The 15,860-nt window shown below is 46.7% G+C and overlaps 1 protein-coding gene across 2 annotated transcripts; it reads left to right on the forward strand.

Moving 5' to 3' along the window:
* Positions 1-418: 418 nt before the first annotated feature.
* On the forward strand, positions 419-14,178 carry PXMP4 (peroxisomal membrane protein 4). Of its 2 annotated transcripts, none has more exons than XM_047771294.1 (4): positions 419-638; positions 2,995-3,057; positions 6,807-7,005; positions 13,303-14,178. In XM_047771294.1, the coding sequence occupies exons 1-4, from the start codon at positions 526-528 to the stop codon at positions 13,555-13,557; spliced, it is 630 nt and encodes a 209-aa protein (XP_047627250.1). In that variant the 5' UTR covers positions 419-525; the 3' UTR covers positions 13,558-14,178. The 2 variants fall into 2 exon arrangements, with proteins under 2 accessions (XP_047627250.1, XP_047627251.1); XM_047771295.1 differs by having other exon boundaries at positions 425-638; positions 6,787-7,005.
* The last annotated feature ends 1,682 nt before the right edge of the window (positions 14,179-15,860 follow it).

Below are 15,860 nucleotides of genomic sequence, written 5' to 3' on the forward strand. Positions count from 1 at the left end.
TTTGGGGGGGCGGGTTCCTGCTTTTTCGGGCCACACCCAAGGCACATGGGGGTTCCCAGGCTAAGAGGTCTAATCGGAGCTGCAGCTGCCGGCCTACACCAAGCAACGCAGAATCCTCAATCCACCGAGCGAGAACAGGGATCGATTCCTCAACCTCATAGTTCCTGGTCGGATTCGCTAACCACTGAGGCAGGACGCGAACCCCGCAACACTCTTTCTGATTAGACAAATCCACTAGCGTGTTTCTAACCTTCCAGTAGGGTGGAGCCCACTGTTATTGGTTACAAGCTCTTCCTCTCTTCCAATCAAGCCGCTATTTGAGAGAATGGTTTCGTCCCATTCCCCTGGTGAGATGAGTGAGCCCTGTGATTGGCTCTTCTTGTATGAGTGACAGCAGACTCACCCTCTGGGCACAAAGATGTGGTTTGCCGAGCACCCGCCGGCAGGGCGGGTTGTTCAGGAGGGACACCTGGCTGTCACGGCGCTTCACGCTTGGTGCCTGCCACCCCGCGAACTGCCCGCACTATGGCCGCTCCGCCGCAGCTGCGGACTCTGCTCCTTGCGGTCAACGCACTCTTGCGCAAGCGCCGCTACCACGCTGCGTTGGCCATGATTAAGGGCTTCCGGAACGGAGCAGTGTGAGTGGGGCCGTGGGGCCGGGCAGGGGCTGAAGGACCTGTCTGGCTGGGGGCAGAGAAGCGGGTTCCCGGTCCTGCGCTGTGTGCGCTGAGCAGCCTTAGTGTGGCTCTAGGTCTCTGTGTCCACTGTCGGCGCAGTGGGCGATGGATTTTGGGTTCCGAGTGCCTTCTGAGCCAGAGCTCCGACTACGCTGTTTGTGGATCCAGACGTGCTTGGCAACCTGGCCCTCTTGCCTTAACTACCTTCCATACCGCGCCTTTATTTGGTCCTGGTTTCTCCCCTCCCCGCGCTGTGTGTCCTTGGGCCTGTCTGGCTTCAGACAGCAGTGGCAAGCTGGACTCTGGCCTCTAGCAGGCCAGCGGCCCCTCCTCCCTCTGCAGCCCTCATTAAACTGCCGGCGGGCTCACATCCCCCGTCTCACTCCTTATCTGTAACTCTCTAGTGGGTCATAAGTCTCAGGCGTGACGAGTATAAGTGAAGCTACAAGTATTTGCTGAGCAAATCGATTCCAATCTGGACATGAGACCTGCAAAAGGGTAGGGTTTGGGGCTCCTTTCCCCTGGTTGGTGTCTAGAGCTCAGCTTACTTTAAACTTCATGCATGACAGCTATCATTTATTGTGCCAGAACTAGGGATGTAGCAGAGAACAAAGTGAACAAAGATGTCCAAAGATCTTGGAGTTGGTGTTTTAGTGGCAGCATGGCATGGTGGTGTGGATGTGACCACCTTAGTTTGAATCCTGGTGCCATCTACCTCTGTGATCTTACACCAATCATTTAGCCTCTCTAAGTTTCAGTTTCTACAAAATGGGACTGTTTATAGTTCTCATACTGTCAGAGGACTGAGTCAATTTTTGTGAAATGCCTAGCACGGCCCCTGGTACATGCTTATAACTGTTCGCTGCTGTTATTATTGTTATGTCCTCATGAGTGTCTGCCGGGCTCACCCCTTCACCTTCTTCAGGCCCCTGATGGTCACCTCCTCAGTGAAGCCATCCCTGAACTTCCCACCTCCTTCCCTACTTAATTAATTTTTCTCCATAGTACTTGTCAGCATCTGACATTAAATAGTTCACTTATATGTCCTGTTTGTCTATTCTGTCTCTTTCACTAGAAAGTGAATTTTACGGGGACAGAAATTTTTATCTATTTTGTTTCTTGGTGTATTCCTAATACCTGGTACATAGTAGGCTCTCAAATATTTTCCAATTGAACGAATAAATGTACAAGGTAGGAATTCACATTGTCCTCATTTTCTGGATGAGGAGACTGTGGCTCAGAGAGGAAAACCATTGCTCATGGTCACATCATTTACCAGGGTCAGAGCCAGGATTCAAACCTAAGGATGCCTGATTTTTTTTTTTTTTGGTCTTTTTAGGGCCACACCAGCAGCATATGCAGGTTCCCAGGCTAGGAGTCAAATCGGAGTTGTAGCAGCTGACCTAAACCACAGCCACAGCAATGGGAGATCCAAGCCGCATCTGTGACCTACACCACAGCTCACGGCAATGCCGGATCCTTAACCCACTGAGGAAGGCCAGGGATCGAACCCACAACCTCATGGTTCCTAGTTGGATTTGTTTCCACTGTGTCACGATGGGAACTCCTAAGGATGCTTGATTTTAACACCAGGCTCTTCTGTGGGCACCAAGAGTCAGGGAGAAGTTGGTTCCCCTTGGGTCTGGCCAGATCGTATCAGTCATGCATTGGTGTAACCAGGATGGAGGTGGACCCTGAGATAATATCAGTGGTCCATGCCCATACCTAAGGACCCTGATTCAAAGTGGGGAGACTGATTATTAACTTACCCTGGCAATACTAGGTGATCAGGAATGCTTTACAGAGGAAGGGACAGTGATATTTTGAAGGCCAAGTTGGACTTGGCTGGGGGGAGAAGAGCATCCCAGGCAAAGAGAATGGTTTGAACAAAGGCCTGGAGGTGGAAAAGAATGTGCTATTTGTCAAGGGAGGCCATTCATTCAGGGAGGCAGACTTGGACACTTGAGACGTATGAGCTGTGTAAAAAATAACTCACTTTGATGCCCTACTCCTAAATATATCAGTGTGCATTTCAAAAAATAAGGGCATTTTCATATGTGTCTAAATTATCATTTCATTTCATAAATTAATCACTATTCTATAATGTCGACTGCTGTCCAGTTGCTAGGCACATTGTCCCAGTTGACCCCAGGTGTCCTCTCTAGCAAGTCTGTCTAGATCAGTTTTTTTTCAGGACAGCACACTGCACCTTCAAATCATCAGGGATAATGAGAGGGCATAGGGAGTCAAAGAGAGAGCTCTGAAAGAAACTGTGATTCAGTCATGCCATAGAACCTGTTTTCTTTTGTTTCTACAGCTACGGAGCCAAAATCCGGGCCCCTCATGCCCTGGTCATGACCTTTCTCTTCCGGAGTGGCAGGTACTCATCCCCTTGGCCCACCCCTCAAACTAGGAGAGAATGTGTTCAGCCCTTGGTGCCAGGACTGTTGCAGTAGCTTCCTGGCTGGGTCTAGCATGTCCCCACCACCACCTCCTAAAGCACAGGTCTGATTCTCTTGTCCCATTTTGAAAACTCCTGTGGCTCCTCACTGTTCTCCGAAGAAGCCCAGCTTCCAGGGGTGGCCTTCAAGACCCTCTGCAGCCTGGCCTCTGCTGCATCCCCCCTCTGCCCCATATTCACCCTGGGCACATAAGACTTGCTGCCATTCATTCACGGGCCACAGGTGGTTCCATCTCCCTATGTTTCTCATGCAGTAACCCCACCAGGAATAATGCCCTTTCCTCTTCCGCTCCACTTTTATTTTCTTCCCGGCAACCCATACCAGTCCTCTGAGGATCATTTTCTCAGGAAAGCTGTCTGTGACCTCCTTCCCTTGCTCAAACTTCCTCCCTCTCAAAACTTCCCTCAAGGCACTTCTCAGAAATCACCTTGTGGTCTAGTTTTTAACACATGTAGCCTCACATGAAGCTTATAAGAATCACACATGGACAGCCCACTCCTCAGATTCAGCGTCCAAGGTGTTTTTCTTCATGTGTTTTCCTTTAATTTGTTTCTGTTTTGTTTTTTGCCCTCTGAATAATTTATTTTCGTTGAACTCATTCATTCAGTAAATATTTATTGAGCGTGCGCCAAACACTGTTTTAAGTGCCAGGGATACAGCAGTGAACAAAACCAAGAACCATCACTACCCTGGTAGAGTTTGCATTTAGCAAATAAACACAATAGAAGTTCCCATTGTGGCGCAGCAGAAACGAACACGACTAGTATCCATGAAGATGTGGGTTCAATCCCTGGCCTTGCTCAGTGAGTCAGGAATCCATTGTTGCGGTGAGCTGCGGTGTAGGTCACAGATGCAGCCTGGATCCTACACTGCTGTGGCTGTGGTGTAGGCCAGCGGCTATAGCTCTGATTCAACCCTTAGCCTAGGAACTTTCATATGCCCTGGGTGAGGCCCTAAAAAGACAAAAAAAGAAAATAAACACAATAAATAAGGAAAGTAAGGCGTTCCCGTCGTGGCTCAGTGGTTAATGAACCTGACTAGCATCCATGAGGACACAGGTTTGAACCCTGGCCTCGCTCCATGGGTTAAGGATCTGGCGTTGTTGTGAGCTGTGGTGTAGGTCACAGACGCGGCTCGGATCCTGCATTGCTGTGACTGTGGCATAGGCCTGCGGCTACAGCTCTGATTCACCCCCTAGCCTGGAAACTTTCATATGCTGCGGGTGCGGGCCTAAAAAGCGAGGGAAAAAAAAAAAAAAAGAAAAAGGAAAGCATGTGGTATGTTAGAAGACATATGGGCTGTGGGAAAGAACAATTAGAGCAGGGAAAGAGAGAAAGGAAAGAATACTGGAGGAGGGACAGGCTGCAAAATTAAATAGCAAAGGCCTCAGTCAGAGAGGGCCGTTCAAGTAAAGACTCGTAGGAGACGGAAGAGTTGGCCAAGTGGGTATTCAGGAGAGAGTGTTTTAGGCCAGGGGCACAGCCAATGCAGAGGCTCTGAGCTGAGATCATCTCTGGTGAGTTTGAGGAGGCTGGAGCAGAGGGATTTCAGGGGAGGGAACAAAAAGAGAAGGGTCACAGGGGTGACCTGAGCCCATTCTGTCCAGTTTTAGGTCACAGAGAGGAGTTTGTCTTTTCCTTTAAGTGAATCAGGAAATTATTGTAAGAATTTTCACCGGAACATGCAAGTCCAGCTGCTATTTAACTTACCTTTTTTCTTTTTTTCCTTTTTAAGGCTGCACCTGTGGCATATGGAAACTCCCAGGCTAGGAGTTGAATTAGAGCCGCAGCTGCCAGCCTACGCCAGAGCCACAGCAACACTGGAATCTGAGCCACATCTTTGACCTACGCCACAGCTTACAATGCTGGATCCTTAACCCACTGAGCAAGGCCAGAAATCGAACTCATATCCTCACAGACATATGTTGGGTTCTTAACCTGCTGAGCCGCAACAGGAACTCGACTTATCTTTTGATAGTGTGAGCGTGAATAGTTTGCTGCCAGCTTAAGAACAAATGAGGGCAGGGTCAAGGGCAAAATTAGGTTTATAGTAGGAGGCTGTGGCAGTAATGCAATTGAGCATCTCTGGTGACCCAGCCCTTGAAGGTAGGAGGAGAGAGAGAGGTATTTAGATTCTAGAAACATTTTGAAGGCAGGATTAGCACCCGCTCTTAAAAACTGAGAAATCTGGCTTTCTTGCCTTAGAACTGACAACTCTGCTGCTGCTTCTCACCCTCTGAATGCGTCCGAAAAGCACCTGGCAGATAGCCCCAGTAGACACCCTTCAAGGTTCACCTCCAGCCTGGAGGGCACTTGCCTTTGCTTGCCCTGAATTGATCTCCTAGAGTGCCCTCTGCTCCTCTCCCTGTTTCTCTTCACTGCCCCCTGGTGGTTTTTAAAGTGATAAATCAGGAGTTCCTTGGTGGCCTGGCAGTTAAGGATGGTGCATTGCCATTGCAGTGCTTTGGGTTTGATTCCTGGCCCGGGAACTTCTGTGTGCCTTGGGCACAGCCAAAATAAAGTAAAAAGATAAATCAAATCACTTGCTCTACTTAACATGTTCACTTCTCTCAAGATAAAGACAAACTTAGCATGGCCCCACTTCTCCCCCACAGCCTTTGCCCTACACATTTTCTGCTCCGACCTTAACGATTTCTCTCTGTTCTTTTACTCCCCACTCTCCATCCCTCCTCAGGACCTTTGCACATGCTGGTTCAGCTGCCTGGGACCGAACCGGCACTCCTCTCCCCTCCTGACCTCATTGACTCTATCCTTCACATCTCAGGATCATCTCTTGTCGTGGTCAAAGTTTGATCCTAGTTTTGTAATTATTCATTTTATAGTTCCCTCTCCCGTTAGATCATAAACCTCATGAGGGCAGCAAGAAGCTGATCTATTTTTTCTTAGAATTGTATCCCCAGATCTAGCACATAGTACATACTTACTTATTCATTCATTCATTTCTTCATTTAACCCCCCTCCACAAAAAAAAAATTTATTGAGCATCTACTATGTGCCGGGCCTTGTTCTGTGCACTGAGAATGAACAAGGCAGATGTAGACATCACTCTATGGTAGCTTCCACGGGGGTGGGGTGGGAGTTGGGGGGAGATAATAAACAAGTACATAAATGTCGGTGATAAGACCTATGAAGGAAGAGAAAAGTAAGATCATGGAAGAGAATACGATAGGCATTCTTTTATGTCAGGTGGTCCGGGAAGACCTCTTGGAGGAAGTGATGTGGAGTCAAGGAGTTCCCTTTGTGGTTCAGCAGGTTAAGAATCCAACATAGTATCCATAATGAGGTGGGTTTAATCCCTGATCTCACTAAGTGGGTTAAGGATCCAGTGTTGCCACAAGCTGGGGCATAAGTTGCTGATACAGCTTGGATCCTGTGTTGCTGTGGCTGTGGCGTCGGCTGGCAGCTGCAGCTCTGATTCAACCCCTAGCCTGGGATCCTCCATATGCCTGGGTGTGGCCATCAAAAGACAAAAGAAAAGGCCTGAATCAAGTGAGGGAGCAGCTCCAAGGACATGGAGGGTTGAGGCCTGGGGCTGAATGAACATCAGCCCATGAACTTCGTGCCTGGGTCAGTTTTGAATGCCTGGTGGGTGAATATCCTGGGAGTGGCTGTGCCTGCACTCATGGTGGCTCTGTGTGTTTGTGCAGCCTCTGGGAGAAGCTGCGGGCCATCCTGCAGGCCACCTACATCCACTCCAGGACCCTGGCCAGCTTTGTGTTCACCTACAAGGGACTCTGCTCCCTGCAGTCCCATCTGCAGGGCAAGACCTTCCAGGTGCACTCATTCACTGCTGCCTTCATCGGGGGCCTGCTGCTGTTTGGAGAAAACAATAGCATCAACAACCAGGTAAAGATCCTCCCCCAGGATGGGGGTTAAGAGAGGCGTGGCAGTGTGGGACAGGGTTCAGGTATAGAGTTGGGGGTGGGAGTCAAAGAGGACGAGCCTTTGGCCCCCTTCCATACCAGTCCCTGTGTGACCTTAAGATCACTTCCAGGGAGTTCCCTGGTGGTCTAGTGGTTAGGACTTGGCACTTTCACTGCCACGGCCTGGTTTCCATCACTGGTCTGGGAACTGAGATCCCACAGCAAGCTGTGGCACACCATAGCCAAAAAAAAAGTTAGAAAAGAAAAAAAGATCACCTACACCGCAGTTTCCCCCTGTGCTAACCAAGGACCTTATTGGAATTCCATGGTTCCCCAAATCAATGTGTGTTTTACTCTCTGGCGTAAAGATTTAAAACAACAACAATGACAACACTAAACACCATTCTGCAGGAGTTCCCTGCTGGCTCAGTGGGTTAGGGATCTGGTATTATCATTCCTGTGGCTCTGGTCACTGTGGTGGCACAGGTTTGGTTCCTGGCCCAGGAACTTCTACATGCTGCATGCTGCCAGTGCGGCCAAACAAAACGAAGAAAAACAGCACTCTGCAGTGCAGTGAGGGAGAAAAAAAATGACCCTGGAGTAAGATTTTCATAAAACAAAACTTACTATATTCTAAAAATTATCTCTTATTCTGTACCTTGCCCTTTTCCTGGGTGAAAGTCCTGCTTTTTAATGAAATGATGGTGGAACTAATTGCTAATTGTTGCTGCTGCGTTTTTCTTTTTTCTTTCTTTCTTTTTTTTTTTTTTTTGCTATTTATTTATTTATTTGCTTTTTAGGGCCACACTTGGGGCATATGGAACTTCCCGGGCCAGGGGTCAAATTAGAGCTAGAGCTGCTGGCCTGCACCACTGCCATAGCAACATGGGATTTGAGCTGCATCTGCAACCTACACTACAGCTCACCGCAACACAGGATCCTTAACCCACTGAACAAGGCCAGGGATCAAACCCGCATCCTCATGGATACTCGCCAGGTTCCTTAACCACTGAGCCACGACGGGAACTCCCTTCACACTTTAAATAATGCAAACTAAGTACCCTCTTTGTGCCTGGGACATTTCTAGGTGCTTAGGATACATTATGGTAAAATTAAAATATAAATTGAGGAGTTCTTGTCATGGCTCAGTAGAAATGAATCTGACATGGACTAGTATCCATGAGGACACAGGTTTGAGCCCTGTCCTCACTCAGTGGGTTAAGGATCCCGTGTTGCCTTGAGCTGTGGGGTAAGTCACAGACATGGCTCAGATCCTGCGTTGCTGTGGCTGTGGTGTAGGCCAGCAGCTGCAGCTCCTCTTCGACCCCTAGCCTCGAAACCTCCATGTGCCACAGGTTCAGCCATAAAGACAAAAAGTAAATAAATAAATACATTGAAAAGAAAGTCCCTGTCCCCCTCCAATTGTCAAGCCACTGTCTAGAAACAGTCACTGTAACTGTTCTGCGTAGCCTTTCAGAACCTGTCTGTGCTTGTGTCAGTGTGCCTAGCAGGAGTTTTCCGCCAGTGAGATCATGCTCCATTTCTTTTTTTTTTCATGTAACGATATGTCTTGGAGCCCTTCCTTGTCAATCCCTCATCCTTTATAACATCAGCAGAGCTCTCGGCTAATAGGATGGGACCAGCTTGGATGTCACCATCCCCTTTGGATGGACATAAAGGGCCTTTTGCCATTACACACACACTGCAGTCTACGTCTTTGTCCAGACGTCTTCCTGCACTTGTGTCAGTCTGTCCATATGTTCTAGACATGGACTTGTGGAGTCAATGGGTATAAGTATTTTATTTTAGGAAAGTTTCCCCAGTTTTGGTTTTTTGTGATTTTTTTTTTTTTGGGGCCACACCTGTGGCATGTGGAAGTTCCCGGGCCAGGGATCGAACCCACACCACAGTTGTAACCAGAGCCAAAGCAGTGACAATGCTGAATCCTTAACCTACAACCACCAAGGAACTCTCTAGGTTTTTTTTTTGTTTTTTGTCTTTTTAGGGCCGCACCTGTGGCATATGGAGGTTCCCAGGCTAAAGGGCAAATTGGAGCTGTAGTCGATGGCCTACACCACAGCCGTAGCAATGCTGGATCTGAGCCACATCTGTGACCTACACCACAGCTTGTGGCAACACCGGATCCTTAACCCACTGAGAGAGGGGTCAAACCTGCGTCCTCATGGATACCAGTCAGATTTGTTTCTGCTTAGCCATGATGGGAACTCCGCTAGTTTTGTCTTTTTGATAGAAAGTTCATTAGCCTCGGAAGCTCCAAAGTCTAGCAGCTTCTCCTCCTTTCCCTGACCCCTGGCAACAACTGCCTGACCTCCATTTCAAAATGTTATGTAATAGACAGTTCTCCAAAGAAGACATACAGATGGCCAGTAGGCACATGAAAAGATGCTCAATATTGCTAATTATTAGAGAAACTGCAGTGAGATGTCACCTCATGCTGGTCAGAATGCCATCACCAAAAAATCTATAAATAACAAAGGCTGGAGAGGGTGTGGAGAAAAGGTAACCCTCCTGCACTGTTGGTAGGAATGTAAACTGGTGCAGCCACTATGGAGAATAGTATAGAGGTTCCTTTAAAAAGTAAAAATAGAGTTGCCGTATGATCCAGAAATCCCACTCCTAGGCATATGTCTGCAAAAGAGACAAAAACTCTTATTTGAAAAAATACAGGAGTTTTTGTCGTAGCTCAGTGGCTTAAGAACCCCACTAGTATCCATAAGGATACAGGTTTGATCTCTGGCCTCATTCAGTGGGCTAAGGATCTAGTGCTGCTGCAAGCTGCGGCATAGGTCACAGAGGCAACTTGGATCTGGCATTGTAGTGGCTGTAGCGTAGGCCAGCAGCTGTAGCTCTGATTCAGCCGCTAGCCTGGGAACTTACATATATCCCAGGTACAGTCCTGAAAAGGCAAAAAGATACATGCATACCAGTGTTCATAGTAGCACTATTTAAAAGACATAAAAGCAACCTAAATGTCCATCAATAGATGAATAGAGAAATAAAATGTTATATGCACACACACACACCACACAATGGAATATTACTGAGCCATAAAAAGAATGAAATAATGCCATTTACAGCAACATGGATGGACCAAGAGATTATCATACTAAGTGAAGTAAGTCAGACAAAGACAAACACATGATATCATTTATATGTGGAATCTAAAAAAAATGATACCAATGAACTTACTTACAAAACAGAAGCAGACTCACAGACATAGAAAACAAAGTTGTAGTTACCAAAGGGGAAAGCGGGGGAGGGATAGGAGTTTGGGATTAGCAAATACACACTCCTATATATAAAATAATCAACAAGGACCTACTATATAGCAATAGAGAACTATATTCAATATTTTACAATAACCATTAATAGAAAATAAACTGAAAAAGGACATGAGCATAGGGAGTTCCCATTGTGGCACAGCAGAAACAAATCCAACTAGTATCCATGAGGATGTGGTTCGACCCCTGGCCTCACTCAGTGGGTTGGGGATCCAGTGTTGCCTTGAGCTGTGGTGTAGGTTGCAGACGTGACTTGGATACTGCATGGCTGTGGCTGTGGCTGTGGCTGGCAACTACAGTTCCAATTCGATCCCTAGGCTAGCGGCTGAATCAGAGCTACAGCTGCTGGCCTACGCTACAGCCACTACAATGCCAGATCCAAGTTGCCTCTGTGACCTATGCCGCAGCTTGCAGCAGCACTAGATCCTTAGCCCACTGAATGAGGCCAGAGATCAAACCTGTATCCTTATGGATACTAGTGGGGTTCTTAAGCCACTGAGCTACGACAAAAACTCCTGTATTTTTTCAAATAAGAGTTTTTGTCTCTTTTGCAGATATATGCCTAGGAGTGGGATTTCTGGATCATACGGCAACTCTATTTTTACTTTTTAAATGGTCAAAGATACATTTAATACACCTAACCTAATGAACAGCACAGCTAAGTGTACCCTACCTTAAATGTGCTCAGAATACTCCTATCCTCTACAGTTGGCCAGAATCACCTAACACAATGACTATTTCATAATAAAGTGTTGGATGTCTCATGCAATCTTTTGAATACCGTGCTGAAAGTGAAACGCACAATGGTTGACTGGGTACAGGAGGATTGCAAGTGCATTTTTTGGTCGTTCACCCTTGTGATTGCAGTTGACTGGCAGCTGTACTCGCTGCCAGCATCACCACAAGTTAATAGCCTGGGAAAATACCAAAACTCAAAGTGTTTCTACTGAATTCATATCACATTCACACCATTGTAAATTTGAAAAAATCACAAGTTGTGAAGTTGCCATTGTGGCTCAGTGCATTAAGAGCCTAACTAGTATCCATGAGGATGCAAATTCGATCCCTGGCCTCATTCCTCAGGTTAAGGATCCAGCATTGGCCCAAGATGCAGTGTAGGTCATAGATGAGGCTTGGATCTGGTGTTGCTGTGGATGTGGCATAGGCCAGCAGCTGTAGCTCCAATTTGACCCCTAGCCTGAGAATCTCCATATGCTGTGGTTGTGGCCTTAAAAAAAAAGAAAACACACATACACACACACAGAGTGCAGCCCTAAAAAGCAAAAAAAACCCAAAAAACCCCAGAAACACATACATACACACACACACACACACACGTACAGCTCAATCACTTTGCTGTAACCTGAAACTAATATAATCTTTCTTGTAAATCAACTATATTTCAATTTTTTAAATGTTATATAAATGGAGTCATTATAGAATATAACCTTTGAGGATTGGCTTTTTTCATTCAATATAATTCCCTGGCAGTTCATCGAAGTTATTGAATATATCAGCTGTTCATTCCTTTCTTTGCTGAGTTGTGTTCTGTGGTCTTGATGTCCCCATTGAAGGGCCTCTGAGGTGTTCCCAGCTTTTGGCTATTAGACCTGCAGCTAATAAAAGCATTCTTGAACATATTTTTGTGAAAGTAAGTCTTCACTTCTGGGATAAATACCCAGGAGTGCAATTGCTCGGTTCTGTGGTACTTACATATTTAGTTTTCTAAGAAACAACCAAACTATTTTTCCAGAATGACTGTACTATTTTACATTCCTATCAGGAATATACATGTGAACCCATTTCTCCAGATCCTAGCTGACGTTTGGTTGATTACATTTCAAACTGTAGACATTTTGGTGGGTGCGTAGTGCTATCTCATGTGGTTTTAATTTGCATTTCCCTGATGGCTAATGATGTTGAACCTTTTTACATGTGCCTGTTTTCCTTCTGTATAAACTCTTCAGTGAAATATCTGTTCCTGTCTTTTGCCCATTTTTAAACTGGATTGTTTCTTTTTTCACTGTTGAGTTTTAAAAGTATATATTCCAGGGGAGTTCCCATCGTGGCACAGTGGAAACGAATCCGACTAGGAACCGTGAGGTTGCAGGTTTGATCCCTGGCCTCGCTCAGTGGGTTAAGGATCTGGCGTTGCTGTGAGCTGTGGTATAGGTTGGAAACATGGCTCGGATCCTGCGTTGCTGTGACTGTGGTATAGACCAGCAGCTACAGCTCCAGTTTGACCCCTAGCCTGGGAACTTCCATATGCCACAGGTGCGGTTGCCGTGAGCTGCGGTGTAGGTTGCAGATGCAGCTTGGGTCTAGCGTTGCTGTGGCTGTGGTGTAGGCCAGTGGCTACAGCTCCGATTTGACCCCTAGCCTGGGAACCTACATATGTTTCGGGAGCAGCCCTGAAAAGACTAAAGACAAAAAAAAAAAAAAATTGGGGAAAAAAAATATTTTCCAGATACGAGTCTTTGTCAGGTATGTGTTTGTAAATGTATCTTCCCAGTCTATAACGTGTCTTTTCTGCCTCTTGACTAATTTCTTTTATGAATTGAGGTTTTTTGTTTGTTTATTTCATTGGTTGTTTGTTTGGGTGGTTTTTGTTTTTGGCTGCGCCAGGGCCATTTGAAAGTTCCCAGGCCAGGGATGGAAACCGCGCCACAGTAGCCACCCAAGCCGCTGCGGTGATGATGCTGGATCCTTAACCTTCTATGCCACAAGGAACTCCTGGATTGTGTCAGACTATCTTTTAGTTTGGACCATATAAATACATTCATTTTTCAAAAATTTTTATGAAAAAGAGTAATGAACTAAAGACATAGTGATACTCAGGTGTCTGCTCCATACCACTTCTAATACCTTGCACGCTGTCTTTGCAAAACACCAATCCAGTGGCCCTGGGGCGCCCCAGGACGTGGGGGTGGGAAACCAGCGGCTGGGCCCCCTGTAATCTCCTTCTTCCCTCCCTGCAGATCAACATGTACCTGTTATCTCGCCTCCTGTTTGCCCTGTGCCGCCTGGGTATGGACAAGGGCTACCTCCCCGAGCCCAGATGGGACCCGTACCCGCTGTTCTCGGGTTTGGTGTGGGGGCTGGTGCTGTGGCTCTTTGAGTACCACCGGCCCACCCTGCAGCCCTCGCTGCAGTCCTCCATGACCTACCTGTACGAGGACAGCAACACATGGCACGACCTCTCAGACTTCCTCCTCTACAACAAGAAGAAATAACTCGGCCCGAAGTGCTTTTGGAGACTCCGGCGCTTGCCAGCCATGGCTGCAGATTGGCTCCATCAGCGAATCCCCCAGAAGATCCTGCCTGTTCAAGATCTGAGGTCTCAGACTCTAGCTTTTCTCAGCCTGGGGTCCCACCGGTCAAAGTGAAAACACTGATCTTCAAGTCCCAGTAGGTACTCTTGAATGGTAGAATAAGCCACCGAATCAGGCCGCCGAGCCTTGGGCATGGGGACAGCCGTGCTGCTGACCCTGTGAGACCCGGGCCCCAGGGGTCATCGAGCTCAGAGGAGGGCGCTGAAGTCTCTTTCTGGTGGGTATGTTCTTCGGCCGTTCTTCTGTAACCGAGGGCTCTGGCTGGTGGGTGGTTGGTTGCAAATGTGTTTTGAGAAAATCCTCAGTTCCTTGTCTTAGATGTTCTGTTGGAGAAGCTCTAGAGTTTCCACTGTCCAGTAGAAACATGATGTGAGTCATATATGTGATTGACATTTTTTTAGTAGCCACATTTTTTTAAAAAGTAGAAAGAATCAGGTGAGATTAAGGTTAATTATATCTTTTAAGCCAATATTTTTCAAACATCAGCATTTCAACGTGTAATAAATCTAAAACTCAATGAGATAGTTTACATTCTTTTCTCTTGTACTAAGTCACCAAAGCAGGTGTGTGTTTTGCACCTCCAGCCTTTCTCCACTGCAACCAGCCACGTTCTAGGTGCTCAGCAGCCCTGTGTGGCTAGTGGCTACTGTATTGGACTATGCATATATAAAACCCTCTATCCTCACAGAAAATTCTAGTGGACAGTGCAGGTGTAGAGCTAGAGGGCATGGGTTCGAGTCCCCATTCCACCACTGTGTGGAAGTTCTTAACCTTGGGGAAGGTTCTTAACCTCTCAGAGCCTCAGTTTCTAGTAAAGTGAGGATAATCATTGAAATACCTAGTGTCCACATTGGATTTATATAACTACCAAGGCTGCTGCTTCTACTCATGACTTTTGTGTTGAGAGCTCCTACTTCCTCCTGGGTGCTGTGCACGTATTATTTTTAATCCACACAGTGATGACCTCTCAGGTACGCATTTGGATCCCCATTTCACAGATGTGGAAACTGAGGATCAGAGAGGAGTGACTTGCCCAAGGTAATACAACTAGTATAACAGCCAAGTCAGGGTTTGAGGCCAGACTTAGGTGGTTTCAAAGTTCCTGTCTTCTTCAGTGCCTTACTTACTTTATTTATTTATTTTTATTTTTTATTTTTTGTCTTTTTAGGGCCACACCCACAGCATATGGAGATTCCCAGGCTAGGGGTTGAATTGGAGCTGTAGCTGCTGGCCTACACCATGGCTCACGGCAATGCCTGATCCTTAACCCACTGAGTGAGGCCAAGGATCGAACCCATGTCCTCGTGGATATTAGTCGGGCTCATTAACCACTGAGCCACAGTGGGAACTCCCACTCAGTGCCTTACTTTAAATTTAGACACCTAAGCTATGCTATGCAAATATTGGCTAGTTATAGGGGTACAAATGCAAATGCCTCTAAGGACCTGGTGAGTGGCATAAACAATAATGTTTTGGGTGCCAGGCAGGAGGGCGTGGTGGAAACATAGTGAAGTGGAGACTTGTGTGCCAGACTGATTTTTTTTGCCGAACCTTGGCATGTGAAAGTTCCCAGGCGAGGGATCGAACCCACGCCACAACAGTGACATGAGACTTTTGCAATGACAACATTAGATTTAACCCACTGCACCACCTGGGAATTACATAGACTGATTTTAAAATCTCCAAGCTGGACAAATGAAACACACCCTAGGAGAGTTGGCCCATGGGCCACCAATTTGAGTAGGAACACGTCAATCTCTTTTGATATTTTGGAAGTTACTAGTAGAATATTCACATGAGTCACTGGAGAGCTGATTAAAATACAGGCTCTGACTCAGAGTGTTTGGCGTAGGGCCTGAGATTCTGTATTTCTCGTAGGCTCCCAGGTGATACTGCTGTTCTCTGAGCTACACCCTGAGTCACAAGGTGCTGGGGAATGATATGGGGCTAGTATCCCATGTGACAAATGAGGAAACTAAGTCACAGAGCTCTTAAGTAATAGAAGTGGGATTCAGTTGTGCTGTGTTCTCAGGCACAATGTACTGCAAGCTTAGAGAAGAGGATCTTTGAGGAGGGGGAGTGTACCAGGGATCAGATCCAAGCCACCTTTTCAACCTATGCCATAGCTGTAGCAACAGTGAATCCTTTAACCCACTGTGCTGGCCTGGGGATTGAACCTGGGTCTTGGCTCTGCCGGGATGCTG

Source organism: Phacochoerus africanus, chromosome 3 (genome assembly GCF_016906955.1).
Source record: "Phacochoerus africanus isolate WHEZ1 chromosome 3, ROS_Pafr_v1, whole genome shotgun sequence".
NCBI lineage: Eukaryota > Metazoa > Chordata > Mammalia > Artiodactyla > Suidae > Phacochoerus > Phacochoerus africanus.